Below are 18,546 nucleotides of genomic sequence, written 5' to 3' on the forward strand. Positions count from 1 at the left end.
AGTCTTAAAAATAAGTTGTTTTTCATCTTTACATGAGTTCAAAGCATTTTCATTACATAGATTGTACGATTGATGAAAACAAAAAATAAATCAGTTGTAACATAAAACAAATAACCCTATCCAACCAAACACACTACTACCCCCCCCCCACCACGTGACACACACACACACACACGCACACACGCACACGCATACACACACACACACATATATATACACCCACAACAAAAAGTGAGTCATTTGACACATTTAAGCATAATTTTCGTGAGTCAGGTGTAAATTGACTCATTAGTAACAACCAATGAGTCTCTATTGTCTCATTTATATTTCACCAGTGTGTCAATCATGAGCTGACGCATTTGCAAAATGCTTCGACTGACTCACATGGTCGTAAAAAATGAGTCAAGATCGACATAAGAGCATTTTAGAAGAAAAAAGTGAGTCAACTTGAAAGTGAGGCTGTATGCATGCGCGCGCATGCTTTCGTGACGTCATCCAAAATGCGCATTCTCGAGCCATATTTGAATTCCCGATCGACGACGCGACGTCGCCATCTTATATCTTGGATTCAGAAGAGTTTTGACTGCAGCTAGTGAAAAATTGGTACGCATAATTATTCATATGGTTTTAAACGATGATTTTTATGACTGGATTCGCGGGCTGAATCTTCTGATTATTATACAAATGATGCATGCGTTCATTTTACGATATCCGCACTCGAGTTGATGAGGCTGTGTGTAACTTAACTATCACTATGAACATGACTGACAATGAGAGCGGACAAAATATACAGTTCCTCAGGTAGACAAAGGAACATCCCTTACTGCTGTAAAAATGTGTAGAACAGGTGTCACATGCATATTCACCTTTTTACATAATAGCTGTGAAGGGATGTTCCTTTGTCTACCTGAGGAACTGTATATTTTGTCCGCTCTCATTGTCAGTTATGTTCATAGTGTATAGATTCTACTGTGTCGCACGAAGCCGTGTCGAATGAAAACATGCATGATCTTGCATCATTGTTTTATACAACGAAACTCCTAGATCCTTGTTATTTGATGTAAAACGAATTAATTCAAGATTGTTTCGTGACAGTATGGGTGACAAATAAATCTCAAGTTAAGGCTTAATTTAGTGCGTACAAAGTAGATTTTTCAGATTCGGGTAGCGGGACCACCGATTACATCGCTAAAATGTGATATTTTAGGATATATTTTCCATTGCAAATGTGGACAGTGACTCTGGCATGGTAAGGTATGTGTGTGATAGGCCTAGGGAGTAGGGGGTTCTATGTCATGATGCACCCACAACAAAAATTGAGTCACCCTTACTCAAATTGATGAGTCACTGGTTTGTCCGTACAGCGAAACACTTGAAGGATCATGTGAGTCACTATGACTCGATACAAATGAGTCTCTTAGATAAATAAGACTCATTTGTATCGAGTCATAGTGACTCACATGATCCTTCAAGTGTTTCGCTGTACGGACAAACCAGTGACTCATCAATTTGAGTAAGGGTGACTCACTTTTTGTTGCGGGTGTATGTGACCGTAGCATTAATTATCTAAATGGTCACCGTATTTTTTTGAAAGTAGAGCTGAATTGGTATGATCGTATAGGCTAATTTCACACATTTTGGGGTCTAAAATTACCTTCATAGCAATTTTAGGTTCTAAAAGGGCACTAGCCTAGAATAAGAGCAATAACATGCACTTTGAAGACATTTGCGGTCTGAAAACAGAACTCAAGTACTCAACTATCCCTTTAAATATGAGGGCAATAGGCGCCGGAAGTGGGGGGGGGGGGGGCAAAACGCATTTTTGCCCCCCCCCCCCCCAAAAAAAAAAAAAAAAAAAAAAACGCCCCCCCCCCCCTAAAAAAAAAAAAAAAAAAACAGTAAAGGAGTAAATATGGTTTGTATTTTTAACCCAAAAGAACATAACAATAATAAAAACCTGAATTAAATGACGTATACAATTTCATTCAAAGAAAAGGAAAGTTAACAGGAATTAAATTTCCTAAACATTGCGCATACTTCCTATATTTATCAATGGGGGTTATTATCATAATAGCGCGCGCATATCGTGGACATATTGTGAGAGAACGGGAAAGCGTGTCTGTTTTTTGTTTTAGGGGTGCAGAGGCGGCCTTCCCGGGGGGGGGGGCAGGGGGGCACAGTTACCCCCACTTTTTCAGATACCCCAAAAGTGCCCCTTTTTACATAGGAAAAGTGCCCCTTTTATTTTGTAAGAAGTGCCCCTTTTACATAGGAAAGGTGCCCCTTTTACTTTGACAAGTGCCCCTATTACTTAGTAAAAGTGCCCCTTCCCCCTTTTCACCTCTGACGAGTGCCCTTTTTATTTTTGACACGCACCCCTTTTCCTTCGACATGTTCCCATTTTCCTTTGCAATAAATGTCCATTTTCCATTCTCATAAATCTTGAATTTATCTTGAATAAGTTTTTAATCTCTAGTAAGTGCCTCTTTTCAGGTACGAGAAGTGCCCCTTTTAACTTTTAATAAGTGCCCCCTTCACCTCTGATAATTGCCCTATTCAAAACTGAGAGGTGCTCCTTTTACTTTGACAACTTCTCCTTTTTTCCTTTGTTAGAAGTGCCACTTCTCCTTTTAATAACTACCCCTTTTTAAAACTCGGATGTTCACACCTTTCATTTTAACATGTGCCCCTCTTATTTCTAATAAGTGCCCTTTTTCCTTATGATAAGTACCCCCATAAAAAAGAGAGAGCTCCCTCCCCTTCTCATAACTACCCCTTTCCCTTTCTAATAAGTGCCCCTTTTCCTTATGATAAGTGCTCCCATTTAAAAGAAAGAGCTCCTTCCCCTTCTCATAACTGCCCCTTTTAAAAATCTGAACGGTGCCCCCTTTTCATTCAACAAATGCACACTTTCCTTTATTATAAGTGCCCCTTTTCAACTCTGATAATTCCCCTTTTAATAATGATACGTGCCCCTTTTACTTTCTAATAAGGGACCTATCCCCTTTTCACCTCTTATAAATGCCCCTATCAAAATCTGATGGGTGCCCCTTTTCCGTCAACAAATGCCTATTTCCCATTTTCGTAAACGCCTCTTTTTCATCACTGGTGAGTGCCTCTTTTCAGGTGAAAAAAATTGCCTCATTTTCACCTCTTATAATTATCCTTTGTACTTTGACACGTGCTCCTTTTCTTTTCTAATAAGTGTCTTATCCCTTTCGATAATTGTCCCCTTTTCATGTAATCATTAAACGTGCCCCTTATTTAAAGCGACTAAGAGCAATTTCCCCAAAGTTCGCTCGCTGCACTCGCTTGCATTTAAAGATGATATAATTATGTTAATTATCAAAGGTCTTTTCAGTCTTCTGTTATGAGAATGTGCTTATAACCCCATCACGATTGGCTTTTTTCCTCTTTATAAGATGTAATTTTTCGCACTGCGACCTCACAGATCTTTAAAAATTTTCTCGCTCGCTTCGCTCGCTCGTAAATGCATATTCAGACATCACACCCAACTGTAAAGTATGATGCTTAAGCGATATATATGTATGAAGAGAAACAAATATTGAAATCATCCCTGATAATGTAATCACAATGTAGGGGTATATACCAATGTCTAACAAATTGTATATTTTCGCTTCGAGATTTCCCACTGTAGGTGCCCCTTTTTTTCCAGAAAGTGCCCTTTTTTGTTGGTGCCCCCCCACTTTGGAATTCGCTCGGCCGCCCCTGTAGGGGTGAGAAGCTCATGAGCCCCTGAACGCTGGCGTACTGACGGGGGGGGGGGTTAATTTTTATTCGATACCAGTGATTTACAAATGTTGCTGAAATGACATGATTTTCCGGTATTTTTTCTCAATTTTTTTGTAAGAAGTCATAACTTTTTATGCGTTTGTTGGAAATTAGAAATTCCCAAATTTACAGTCGGGCGAAAAATATGCTTATTAATAAGACTGTATGTCAGGGTCTGCAGAACGGCCGGGCTCGGGGGCTCGAGCCCCCCTCACTTTTTGAAAAAGTTTTTTAAAGAGAAAAAGAAAGAAAGAGAGAGAGAAAAAATAAGTGACCTGCCAATGTCACAAAATATGCTCATCTTACCGTAATTACATGCCTAAAATCCCAGAGCTTATGGGGGCTCCGCCCCTGAACCCCACCAAGGACCCTTTGGGCGGTCCCCTTATGCTCATCTGACCGTTATTAAATACCTAAAACCCCCGGGTTTCCGGGGGCTCTGCCCTCCGGACCCCGCCAAGGGCCCTAAGGCGGTCCCCAGTATGCTCATCTGACCATAATTAAATACCTAAAACACCCGAGCTTCCGGGGGCTCTGCCCCCTGGACCCCACCAAGGGCCCTAAGGCGGGACCCTGGATGCTCATCTGACCGTTATTAAATACCTTAAAAAAAAAGAGCTCACGGGGGCTCTGTTTCCTGGAATCTCCGCCAATCGGTGGTGAATGTGATGCAGATTTTTCTTCTGCCCCCCTTCCAAACGTATTTGCTCGTTACGTCACTGCCCCTGGAAGGTGAGCCCCCTAGAATGTTTGCCCCCCCCCCCGGCGCGCCTGATGAGGGCCTTATGTAACATGTTTGTATAGTCCTATATACATCTTTCTGTGTACAGTGCTTGTTACTTTGACAAAGATGGCCATATTTCTTATCATTTTGATGATTCCAGAACCTTGCAATACACACCGATAATTATGTGCTACAAGATCAACTTTTTCTGATCCATTTCACACCGTTATCTTCACAAGACAATCGCATGACCAGAAGTCAACATTATCTTTAAGCTAGAGTTTAGTAACAAACAAATCTTAAGTTTTACACAAAATTAATGATATAGTACATATCGCAAAACTGTGCAAAAGTAGGAAAAAGTTAACACACATGTTTATCAAAGCGATTTAAATCTCGCCAACCCTGATTCATTCTTTTATTTGATTATTCATATGGTTTCCTTATTCCATAGCTTACGAGGAATGTGGAAAGTCAAAACATCCGTCGGGGACGTCTCGCAATGTTAGTAGTGAACCAGAAGCCGGTTCGGGGGATTGGCCGTGGCAGGCAGCCCTTTACGATGCACACACAAATGAAGTAAGAATGATAAAAGACTATTTTCCAAGCATATTTAACGACAGCACTAATTCAACAAGTCAACGCTCCAAATAACAAGTCCAAATATGTCAAAACATATTTTCGCATATATAATTTGTGTTTTCGCATATTTAATAAGCTATACTCTGAAATCGAACAGAGGCTCTGTTTTGATACCATATACCTTTACATCGACTTTCATTAAAATCTGTCAAACATTACTTACGTTACTTATCGAACGGAAACGAGATTTGTTGCGGACGGACGGACGGCAGCGTTTTATTTCCCCGCCGACTTCGTCGGCGAGGGGATACTTAAATGTGTTGGGTCCAACGGTGACTGGCTACTTATTTTGGACTTGTACCACTATGTGATAATAACATTGTTCAAAATTTGGACGATTAATTACATGAGTTTTTCTTTCCCATTTCCTTATTCAAGGAAAAGACGCAGGCAGATAAGAATATTAATGAATGGCAAGTTAGCACCGGCGCACAGTGGATTTTGTGTTTGTTTACGAGATTCCTAATCATATTTCGGTATTTATCCCCGGGCCCACCGCACAGTGGGCCAGGGAGGAACCAAAGTGCGCCAAAACTAATTTTGGGTGATTTATTTTTGTTATTTCCAGAGGAAATGTTTATATTCCCTGAGATTTCCACTTTAATTTTATTACCAACATTTTCTCTGATGGCTAAGATTTAAGTTGCCCGTTGTTATGTTAGAGTCAATTTTCCTTGCAACATTGTCCCGAAAAGTGTGTTCCGCGGTGTCAGAACAAGTGTCACGCGCCCCACACGCCGTAATTTATGACCGCGAATCCTTCATAATTCAGCCGCGGACCAAAATAAACACATTTTCGGCGCTTTTTCTGGACGCGGGTGCATAGCCAGTTATGTCGGGAGTGACCCCCATCCCCGGAGGCGTCATTCTTTTCACTGCGGCACAGATTGTTTTTTTTTTTTTAAGTGGTCTTGATTTAACCCTAACCCTAAACTTTCCCATAGGCTCAACACGCACCTGACCCCATCTGTGCCGCAGAAAAAAATAACGCCCCTGGGTGCTCCGAGCAATAAGCGAGTTCGTAATAGCCACTGGAGTCGTATGACGTAAACGTGTCATAGGTCACATAAACTTATCTCCAAAGCTTACTCGCACGCTCTGCGTAATCTTCATTAGGACTACGTGAAAATTTGTGCGTGCTCGTCCTTTAAAATGTATATTTTACTGACTGATCGCCGTGATTTCTATCTTTTTATTCATCGAAAATTCCTACAAGAGTTGTTGAAATGGATTAGGAGGCTCCTTCGATTTGCAATTGCAAGAATACCTATCACTTGAGAGTCAGAGGAAAGAAGCAAATGACATTTTATATGGCTGAAATAGCCTAAATACAGATTTTGTTCTTCTTCTACCGGTTCATACTTTTTTATTTTGCATACGTTATAACATATTTATCATTCCTCCTCCTCCTATGTTCTTCTTCTCCTTCACTTCTTCTTTTTCTTCTTGTACTTATTATCATTGCTATCATCAGTTAAATGTTGTTATTATTATTATCATCATTATTATCTATTTTCTCTTCTGTCTTTGAATATTACTACATTAACGTAATCATTTTGTACATGTATGTCGGGTACCCCACTGGAAATAGGCTCTCGAGCTTTCGTCGGCTATCCTGTTCAAGCTGACTTAATTTTAATCTGTTATTCTTGTATGTTGGAAGCTTGGCGAAAAAAAAATCAATCAATCAGGAGCATATTCCTCGGGGTGTAAGTCCCTTCCTATGGATCTTAACACGCAACGGGGACTCGCACCACAAGGAATTATAGACAGTTTTATGGTGTTTTTAGTCAGATTCTCTTGGTGTTAGTGATAAACTATATACAGCAAATATTCATTTAACACCTCTCGGTAACTTAAAAATGATCAAATATAATGACCTCAAAACACTATACACTTATCTATATATTCCTTGTGGTCCGAGTCCCCCTTACGTGTTAAAATTATCACATTTCTCATAGAGGGGGACTCGGATCACGAGGAGTATATTTCTCGTGGCGTAAGTCCCCTCCTATGGAAAATTTGATGATCTTAACGGGCAAGGGGGACTCGCACCACGAGAAATATATAGACAGTTTTATAGTGTATTTTAATCAGATTCTTTTGATTTGATTTTTAGAAATAAACTATAACAGCAAATATTAATTTAACGTCTCTAGGTAACTGTCTGCACGTGGCAGAGTGGTCTTGAAGAGGAGGGAAATGAAGATGAACATCAACGGGTTAATTGCCGTCTCGTATACATCTTGGAGGGGGGGGGGGGGGGACTAGGATCACGAGGAGTCCCTCCTATGTGAAATTTGATTATCTTAACACGCAAGGGGGACTCCCACCACGAGGAATATATAAAAAGTTTTACAGCGTTTTCTTAATAGGCCTACTAGATAAATTGGCTTGACTAAATAAAGCAATAATATAATTTAAAACAAAATGTAATGAAAGTAATATTTTGTCTTCAATAACCGTTAAAGGTAAAGACCGGTAGTGGTAGGATTGCGGTTCGAGGGTTTTGGGTGGAAAAAATCCATTAAATATTGTTTAAACATTGCCTTCAGAGGTTTAGATGGCAATACTTTAACCTAAGTTCGCAAACAACAGAAATTTAGGCCTATGCCCAAATATTCAATGTTGAGGTGCGTTCGCGATATCTATCGAGGCCGGATCGATATGATAATTTACCAAATATATCGATTTGTAGGCGATTTCCCGGCAAAATTTGTATCATCACGTATTAGTCAAAACATATTTTTTTCACATGATTGGTAATAAGAGCTTCCATTTCATTTTGTAAGAGGGGGGGGGGCGTTTCCAAAACTGGTCTATACCTTTAAAAGCATGATGAAATTAATCAATTTATTCAGCCTAATCAATGCTTGATTAAATAAATGCGAATTATAGTTTGCTTTATTTAGTAAAGGACTTTAATAGGCCTACTAGATAGATTGGATTGACTATAAAAAAAGAGTAATAATCCATTAGACGCGCGCTTATGTTGATATTATTATGGAAGTTAGGAAAAAAAATTCAGAGTAAAAAGTACCTTGGATCCGAGTCCCTGGTCGCTTGGATCACGAAAATGCCGATATGTCTTTATCGATGATCAGATTCCAAGTAAAGTTTACTATAAAGAACCGATTCTCACGTTCAGAAATGATTTTCGGTGACTGATGGGATCATTCACAACGGAAAGGCCAGCACACAAACACTTCCTCTCTCAGCTCTCTTTTTGTTCATGTGACCTTTGGAAAAGTTCGTTCCCGATTTTTGCGCATGCGCAGTATGCAATTACGAACTCGCTCATTGTCGTTGGGGGAATAATGTCAAAGCAAGTGCCTTTTTAATATCATGGACCTACTATACAAAACTTACTCCGTATGTGAATTGTTTTAAGGAGTCAGGACGGAAAGAGGGGGGGGGGGGCTGGGCTGGAGACTATACGAATTGTGCGCAGACCCCCCCTCCCCCCTCCATCATGCATGTCAAAACTGATCGTTGATTGTACTATACCGAGCGGTAATATAGATGGCATTGTGAAATAATCATGACTTCTTCTTTTTTTCATTGCAATTCTTTATCAAAACTGTCACAAAGATTGTGTGCGGAGGCTCTCTCATTCACAAGAACTGGATTTTGACCGCAGCACGATGTTTCATTGGAGAAAATACGCTGAGCCAGAATGGAACAACTGTTTATCTTGGTAGGTCGATTGTATTGTAATGTACTGTATTGTATTTGTTCAACAGCAACGATACACATCAAGAATTTTGTTCATTAATATATACCGTGTGAGTAAGAAAAAAAAGAAAAAGAGGTTACACTAAGAAAACTGTTATTTATGTTAACAGTCAGCTATGAACGAAAGGTTGTCATACATGTTTTAAAAGAGTGTCATATCTTGGATCATTTGGTATCAACTGGTATTAAGAAATGTTGCAATACGAAATCATTTTATATGATATATTTATGATCAAAAGACACTGTAAGTTATCTTTCTAAATAAATGCACAAACAAAGCTAGAAAGTCAAGATATTTGGTTTTATTTACATGAAATCATGAATACATAATGTAGATTTTATTTAAACAAGAGATGTACTTTACATATCTCCCATAACTATGTACATATCAACAAATAAATTATGCCCTGAAGATAAAGAAATTACAAAATGTATTCGAAGTCACAATTCTAAAGGGAGCTAAAATGATGGCAATTGTAAATTATTGCATATAATTAATTTAGAAAGCTTTTACAGATACAAAGTTGTGATTAGTCAATTCTCGTCACGTGAGCTTCCTGACTCTTTTGGATTTTCATCTCATTTGGTTCAACTTCAACTTCCCTTCGACCCTTGACCGCCCCCCCTCTCTCTCTCTCTCTCTCTCTATCTATCTCTCTCCCTCCCTGTATTTAATTTTCATCTATCAATGAAGTCTCCTCTTTTACTTGTAAATTCCCAGAAATACAAAACATTGCCTGAAAAAAAAATGTCGCTTTAAGACATAACAGTTTCTTAAATACATATTTTGTTTTTATTAAAAATATGCTGTCTTCATCCGACCTACTTACGACGTTAATTCTCTGTACAAAAGGAATTGCCCGTCTTTTGATTTATATTTTGAGGACTGACACATAGATTGAGGGATATGCATTTTAGGGCCCAGGAGTTCAATGTGATCGAAGTGATTACGCACCCGAAATACATCAAGAAACTCGATGGAGGGGAACACAATGATATCGCCCTCTTGCGTTTGGATCGTGAGGCAAGGCTGAATCCCTTCGTACGTACTGTCTGTCTTCCACCAAGTCACCAATCCAGAGGTATATGAAAACGATTTTGACGTATGAAATATGACAGAGTGTTGAAATTGATTTTTTTTAAATATTAGCTAAACAGCTTCCTAATGTAAAATTAGACTCCCATTAAATGTCTTTTACACTTTTTATCACCGTTCCAAACGTATTTCTGATATGTTTAAGTTTCCCTCACAACCAGTGATTTTCCACAATATCATGATCAGGTATTTAGGACATTTATTTCTTTTCAATTGTGTTCACAACCAGGCTAATATCAATGGTTTATCAACTTGATTAGAACTTGCGTTTAACTTTTAGAGTTGGAATCATAAAGACTGCTAACTAAATTGTATTTTTGCTCTTGCATGCTAGACTGCCAATGACGTACAGAATCCCTTTAATATAATATAAGCCGCGACAATTTCCCAAGCCTTCCTCAAAGTCAATGGAGCTCGAACTCTGCAATATTTTCTTTTCCTTCAATTTCCACCTCCTTAACAAATAATAATAATAACATTCAGCTTTTATATAGCTGAATATTATTATAAATCTTCTCTTTTATTGATGACGATGGGATGATGGGATGATCCTGAAAAAGAGGAAATATAAAGGAGACATATGAAATCAGTATTGTTTATTTCTTGCACTGTATTATATGCACAATATAACTATATATCATATTTTTCCCTCCACAGGGATTTTTTTGATTTTCATTTGAAACACATACAAAAATATATATTCAAGGTAATTTACATAATAACATAAATAAAATAAAATTTGCCTTTCAAGATACAAGTATTGTTGAGCTATAACTATATAATGGTAGTCTGTATCTTCTTATGTAAGGTGGGATTACGTTTACATTATAATGCTGAAATGAATTGTTAATAATATATGCAGCATTTGAAATTCATCTCTCTTCTTGGTCACACTCCCCTACCCTCGCCCCCTCTTTCTCTTAATCTCTCCATGGAAGAACAGAGCCGTTGGGTTAATGGCTCTGAAATGGACTATCCAACCGTTTTATCGTTCTATTATTGGTATATAACTCTTTGATCTTTATATTGTGTTATTATTTTTTATGATAATTTTCGAAAATAATATAAACGATCTCCCACCTTCCCCCCCCCCTCTCTCTCTCTCTTTCTCTCTCTCTCTCTCTCTCTCTCTCACCTTCTCTCTCTCCCACCCTCGCTAACTGTCTGTCTCTCCATCTCTATCTATCTATCTTTAGCTAGGTTCACACAACTCCGTAAAATAAGTCTAGCTTGCGGTTTCAAAGGCCCACTGCACTACTTGTAGCTACTTGCGCCCTCTATATAACAAACAATGCCTAATCGGTGACCATTGGTCCCCCATGATCCTCTTTTTCTTATGTTAACTGAGAGCTGAGTTGATGAGATAACCACCTGTCCAGTGACCTTGCAGGGCGGTCTAATCCCTCCTGTAAACTACGGCAGATAAGCTTTAAACTTCGAGATTATCTTGTTAAGGGCCCTTCGGATCGATGCACTCCTGGTTTCGTAAACTATAGGTTTACTCGAAGTTTAAAGGACGAACGATATTATGGTTTTACATGAGATCTATGAGCAGTACGCAATTAACGTCGATGATTCGCCAAACTTATACAAGAGTTCATGTTGGTTCCTCGCTTTCTCTGTGCATGATTATTATTTGTAGGTCTATTACTATTACTATTTTTGTCTTCTTGTGTTCTTCACCCCCCTTCTGCCTTTATGTACTCAAATATTTTCATATCTAGCTAATTGGTACGTGAATCCTCGGAGGATGGCTTTCGTCACAGGGTGGGGTCGTACCAGCTTCAACGGACAGAACTCGTTTGCTCTTATGGAAATCATGATACCACCGGTTCTAGATAGTTCATGTCGCAGAGTGATGAACAAGAAAGGGATAGCTATGGAAACGACTACTGAATTTTGTGCGGGATCAGAGAACGGGATGCATGATGCATGCCAAGGCGATTCAGGTGACCCCTTGGTCGTGCAACGGCTAGAAAAATACAGGCAGATCGGGATCGTGAGCTATGGCGCCAGATGTGGTGAAACCTATGGTGTCTACACCAGAGTCTCACACTATGTTGACTGGATTGAGGGAATCATTAATGAGTAGAAAATACATACATTTATCATGATTTAACCACAACAAAATATATCATTTTCTTGTAAAATGCAGAGACAAAACCAAATGATTACACGCAATATCAAAGACTTTCTTTATATAAAAAATATTTTATTGAATGAAACAAAGGGCAAGCCTTAAAATATCATCTTCTGATTACATTCATACATGTATAAATGAACAATTTGATTATTGTTGACATGTTTGCAAGATAGCGAATATGTAAAAAGAAACAAACGCATTAAAAAAAAACTAAGACTTTTTTTTAGAAATTAATGGTAGAAATTCTTACGTACCTGTAATACACATGCTGTGTAATGCATTATTTTGAACATTCTGATATTCTATGTCACTTTTTAAAATGAGCTTGATGAATTTTGTTCCGTTTAGATATATACTCTTTTACCGCATAATAATATCTTAAAAGCCGAGAGAAAATGTAATGTCAGGTGTGACAGACATAATTTTGCACTAAAACATAAATTGTTTATCCAACAAAATTATGAAATTACAGATGTTAGTATCCAAGGTATTGTTTGGATTATACCAAATATAAAGTTGATAATAGAAAACATTTTTGTAAAACTTCTATCCAAAACGTAGAAGCATAGGGGCACAACAAGAATAAATAAGTGTTTTATCCACTGTTTTACCAAATGTTCAATCTTTCGTTTCCCTTTTTCCAATGCATTTTAAACAATTATTTGACAATCTTATAATGCCACTCTCAACCTTCAGTCGATTGTAACATTCCATGGTATCATTAATATTTGATCAACTTCATTATTATAATCAAGACCATAATCAATTTCAAACTGACAAAATACCTTTGATATGCAGTAATAATAGAGTGAAATGCATAAAAATCTTTGTGGGGATTCTTTGCCAGTAATTGTGCAATAGGCGTTAATGAATCATTTAATTTTGTAATCAATTTTCAATTATTTCATATTTAATTGTGAATTAAAATTAATATTAATAGCATTGAATTTTAAATAACGATGAATACTTGAATATGAATGAATTCACACCGATCAATGAGTATTTTAGCCATTATAATATATGTTCGTTGTTTTTTTATTTTTTATTATCAACAAATTTTAATATTCTTCGCGAATTTGCAATGTTATTAACTTTATTTCTTATTCCATTATGCAATTCAATTCCAATATTTCCAATATTTTCTACCAATGACACAAAATCAACCCTTCGGCATGCCACATTCGTTATAGTAATGGTTTTAATGTTAATTTCATATTCGTTTTAGAATGTTTTAGTTAAGATTAGCATTGCTTATTGATCGAACTTAATGATAATTGCCATTAATATTGTCATTTGATCACTTTTATTTGAATTTCAATGTTGATTGCCTAGACTGTTTTAATAATTATTGTATAATTGCTGTTATCATGTTTATACATTGTAAACTGTTGTAACCATAGCAATTCAGTCCTTGGACTGCGAAAATGGATAATTATCAATAAAATCCTTCAATCAAATCAATCAAGGAATTATTTAGGTCTTTGACGATTTCTGTCAACTGGCAACTGCTTATCCACAGCAAGTGATTTTTACTTGTAAAGTACACGGATAGTCTAGAATACTGCCCCTTTTTCCACATTCCTATATTACCCTCCGAAAGAAAAAATAATCTGTACAAGACAAACCAATTCTATCTTTAGCGATTTAAAAAAAAAGCAAGTCCATTTTCATATAATTTTGTCACTAATTTTGCGTATTCCTCTTGCAAACAAAGTATGGTTTAAAAATGATTTAGTATTACAAAAATATTTCATCGTTAATTCACAATGATCAGATCGCTTAGATTATGCCCTTCAGAGTGTTTTGTGTTTAAAGGATGCCAGGTAGTAAAATAATCAATGTATCATTGAGACAATGTTCGCTGGAGAGCGTCAACATCAATTATCTACAGACGGACATTTTTTTTTATCAAAAGGACATAATATATACGTTACAATATTTTTCTCGTCTTTGGTTTTGGATGCAAAATATTTGAATTATAAAAACCTGAAAAACTGAGGTAAAATATCTCTTTGTATCTAGCATTCAGATATATTCTATTCCCAATGTTTTGTAACTCTCGATCTCCAAGTGTTGTAATTATGATTTCTAGTTTCCTTCACTATAAGCACACACTGTAAAAAAATAATAGTCGAAATAACTCAATAAAATTGAGGAAAAGAATTGCCTTATTTTTATTAAGTAACTATAACTTACGGCATCTTAAGTAGAATTTACTTATTTTGCTGAATAAATTTTTACTCAGTTAAATCGAGTTACATTAACGTAAATAATTAAAGTATTGTAATCATTTTAGATAATTTAAAAAAAGCTATGATAGGATTAAATATTGCACGATTTGGTACCCACTACTAACACTACTTCTATTTAAGATTTAACCGTATATATATATCTACCACCATCACAAACTATTACATACGCTTCAATTCGACACATATTGAAAGGCTCCAAATTTTATATATACTTGATCGTAGCATCCTAAAAGGAAAATTGGTTGACAATTTCCTGAAATATCAAGTTTTGATTTGTTTTGAACTGGGTAACAATTAAAAATTGTCTTGTCTTTGCTTAGCCATGTTAAATGAATTAGTAAATGTTTTAAAGTCCTTAACTTTTCATTCAACCACAAAAAAGAATTGTTTTATTTAAAAAAGAGTTTAATTTGGTCTCAATGAATATTCATAAATTATGTAAATATTTCTATTACGCACTGCATCGGTCCTTACTTTAAAAAGATAAGAATAATCAACATAAATTGTTTGAGTAATACGTATAATTTCTGATTTTGAGTTAACATTACTAAATTAATACAAGCTGAAATTACTTAAAGTTCTTATGTATTTGATTTTACTTAAATATTCCACGTATGTTCTACTAAATTGAAAGTTTGAGTTAGCAAGACTTAAATTTAGTGCGTAAGTGGCAAAACTAATGTTTTCAAGTAAATTCTACATGGAAAAAATACGTAAAAATTACCAATGAACAAATTCTTTTTTACAGTGCATTATCACGTAGCTCTTTGTGGAATTAAAGTTGGTTACCCACCGATTTTCTTTTGGTAATACATGAATAAATACACAGAATGATCTGAACAAACGTCTCGTTTTGTATGGCTCATTGTGAATTATTATGAAATAAAGAGAGAGAGAGAGAGAGAGAGAGAGAAAGAGAGAGAAAGAGAGAGAGAGAGAGAGAGAGAGGTTGTCTGTTTGCATTTGTGGTTGGGCATGTTTGCCTGTGAGCACGTTGGTGGGTTGGGGTGATGATGATGACGACGGTGATGACGATGATGATGCTGATAATGGTTATCATAATTATGCTGAAAGAAAGGGAAGAAGAAAACATGATGAAAGGAGAAACAGAAGAATAAGAAAAGGAGATATTGTGCAATGACCTGGGGGTGTTTCTCAAAGACGAAGATCGACTTCAAGTTGGACTTAACTATGGCAGGCCATTAATGCCACTGATTGCTCTCACTATTATGATTTTTAGATAATATTTTTTCCTTCAATAATGAATTATCAAATATGTGAATTCTGAAGATTTGTGACCATGATTTTATTTGCACGTCTCTTGAGAGACCGATGCCAGTAAATGTCGAGAGCAAACAGTGGCATAAATGGCCTGCCATAGTAAAGTCCAACTTAATTTGATCTTAGTCTTTGGGAAACACCCCCTCTCCCCCGTATATTATGATCACAGGCCGTACCTAATTAGGGAGGTGATAGAGAATGAGTGGAATCAAGCCGCTCTAATGTGACCCTATGCTCCAAGCCGCCGAAAAGTTATGCGCTAATCTGCAACTGTTGACCAGGTGGTGAGATAAAAGAGCGCATGAAATATCAGGATTTAGAATTCCCACATCAGAAAATGGTATTTCAGCAAATGTTCGTTGTCCCTTTCAATTATTTCCCATCAATTGTTGAATGTGTAATGACTTAAACAAGCGAACACAAACTTTTGTAATTTCATCCTTTTTTTAACTGCAAAAATACAAGAAGCACGCGAAAGTACGCATTAGCAAACTTAAAGCCCCACTGCACTATTTATAGCTACTTGCGCTCTCTATATAGCAAGCAATGCCTTATCGGTGACCATTAGTCCCCATTGTCCCCCTTTTCTTTTGTTAATTGAGAGCTGATTTCATGAGATAACCACCTGTCAGTGACCATGATGCAGGGAGGTTTAATCTCTTCTGGCCAAACTTGTGCAGATAGGCATTAAAAGTTATCGAAGATTGTAAATCATGGATCAAATGACAGGACATTAAAACATGCGAACATGTCAGGATCTATTTGAAAAATTGTTTGGTGCACTGTTCCCAATACAATCCCCATATAAAGTTTATAATTTACACTGAAATTTTGCCGGTAATTTAATAAATGTGAAATTGGTGCCTGGCCTTCGAAATTCCCCGCAGTGGAAGAGCGGCTCGGAGCATGGAACTCAAAGCCAAGTGGAATTTTACGCATCCCAGTGTTACGATTTGGAACTCACGCATGAGTTTGAATAAATTACAAGAGTTTCCACTCCTTCTCTATCACCTGCCTGACCTAAACCACTGAACTCTAACACTACATGTTAGAGTTCAGTGACCTAGCCCCTTCGACTCAGTAGAGTAATCGTGTGATAAACACACTGACAACGAACAGGCGAGTCTATTATAATCTCGAGGGTTACTCATTATGTGTTTTGAGCATGAACTTTCACGTATTCAGTTGTTTTTGCTTGTTATTGAGGGCTTACTAGAGGAGGAGGAGGCTTGGGGCTGCAGCTCCCGCCCCCTAAAAATGTGAAAACAGAATAACAAAATAAGGGTTTAGAGAAAAATAAGGAGAGAGAGAGAGAGAGAGATAGTGGAGTTTTGAGGGAAAAGGGGAGAGAGAGGAAACAGTGAGAGTGTGTGTGTGAGTTAAACTCAACTATGTCCACAAACTTTCGTTTTGAATTTGACCTGTTATATTGCTGGTACAAAAGGCCTACTTTCATTTGACCCAGTATACGTGGACACAAATGTTTTTAAACCATTTTTCAATTACATTCTTTCCTGATGGAGGAACATGATTTCATTTAACACATCCTTCGGTGGATTTAGGGAGAGAGAAAAAAAAAACTTATATTACAACCCCCCCCCCCCCCGTTTTATTCGTTTTTCACCTTCGCTGGATGTCTTCCGAACATGTCTCAAAACTCTCCTCTTTGACCATGATCAACAACTTCTTTGATAATTTGTTATGTAAAAGCGCTGTGTAACAACAGTTAGTTTGTAAGAGCGCTATAGAAATGACTTTATTGTATTGTATTGTATTTTATATACCTCACTTAAGAAATCCAACCATCTGATTGGTCGAAATTGCATTCATAAACTTCAACTTTTTCTGTAAAATTCCCAGTAACCATGGTTAAAACAGTTCTATAATCCCAGTAACCATGGTTATTGGGAAAATAGTTCAGTCTCCATGGTTACCCCATAGGTTTACATGTTAAAAATGGTCTGAGCGATCGAGGATACCGTACGTGTGCGAAGAATTGGTCGGTAATTTCAATACTGTATTGAAATATATTGGTATATAAAATACAATACAATACAATAAAGTCATTTCTATAGCGCTCTTACAAACTAACTGTTGTTACACAGCGCTTTTACATAACAAATTATCAAAGAAGTTGTAATTGAATCTCGATCGATCTTACCGACAATTTTATCTTGCATTGTTGACATGAAGACGAAAATAAACTTCCAAAAACAAAAAAACAACATCTGCCGATAGATCTTGATCTAAATTCGTGCCAATATGCATTGCAAAAGTAAAAGAAGGGCCTGTTTAATGGAGCAGCCGCAAAGCATCCACCACGCAAAGCCGTTTTCAATACATTTTAATGTATATATAAGAAAAAACTGCTACGTATGGTAACAGAGCGCGATAGCCGAGCGGTTTAAGGCGGTGATTTTAGTTACAACACCTTTTGAACGCAAGAGATCGAATCCCATCTTCGACAAAAGTTTTTATTTTTTTATTTATTTTTTTTTAGTGTTTTTTTTCGGCATATAAAAGTATTAATGACTGCTTTAATATTCGAGAAATAGTTGTTTTTATACGCTCTCGGGAAGGTTACAATTGGGCTATTGCCCTCGGCACGCCTCGAGTAATAGCACAATTCTAACCTTCCCCTGAACGTCTAAAAACAACTATTTCTCTCAAAGCAGTCATTAATACTATAGTATTGCATTGTATTGTAATGTATTGAAACTCAATTGGCGTGCCTCGAGTACACTTATACTATGATGTTTTGTAATCTTGTTTATGACCACTTAAAAAGGCGTTGAATAACAGGAGCAATTTGCATTAAGACTTCTTTCTTTTTTAATTCATTTTTGTTTTAACATGTTTTTTCTTGTTTTATCTTTGCCTC

General features: G+C 36.8%; 1 protein-coding gene across 1 annotated transcript; it reads left to right on the forward strand.

The window, feature by feature from the left end:
- Positions 1-4,107: 4,107 nt before the first annotated feature.
- Positions 4,108-12,081, forward strand: LOC578496 (venom protease-like). The gene is made up of 5 exons (XM_030997229.1): positions 4,108-4,171; positions 4,971-5,095; positions 8,750-8,855; positions 9,778-9,975; positions 11,714-12,081. The coding sequence occupies exons 1-5, from the start codon at positions 4,108-4,110 to the stop codon at positions 12,079-12,081; spliced, it is 861 nt and encodes a 286-aa protein (XP_030853089.1).
- Positions 12,082-18,546: the final 6,465 nt, after the last annotated feature.

This window comes from Strongylocentrotus purpuratus, unplaced genomic scaffold (assembly GCF_000002235.5).
Source record: "Strongylocentrotus purpuratus isolate Spur 01 unplaced genomic scaffold, Spur_5.0 spur5_scaffold_4, whole genome shotgun sequence".
Lineage (NCBI taxonomy): Eukaryota > Metazoa > Echinodermata > Echinoidea > Camarodonta > Strongylocentrotidae > Strongylocentrotus > Strongylocentrotus purpuratus.

Coding starts and splice junctions, on each gene's coding strand:
- LOC578496 (XM_030997229.1), top strand. CDS start 4,108: ATGCCTAAAATCCCAGAGCTTATGGGGGCTCCGCCCCTGAACCCCACC. Junction 4,172..4,970: donor CACCAAGGACCCTTTGGGCG/GTCCCCTTATGC, acceptor CTTATTCCATAG/CTTACGAGGAATGTGGAAAG. Junction 8,856..9,777: donor TGGAACAACTGTTTATCTTG/GTAGGTCGATTG, acceptor TTATATTTTGAG/GACTGACACATAGATTGAGG.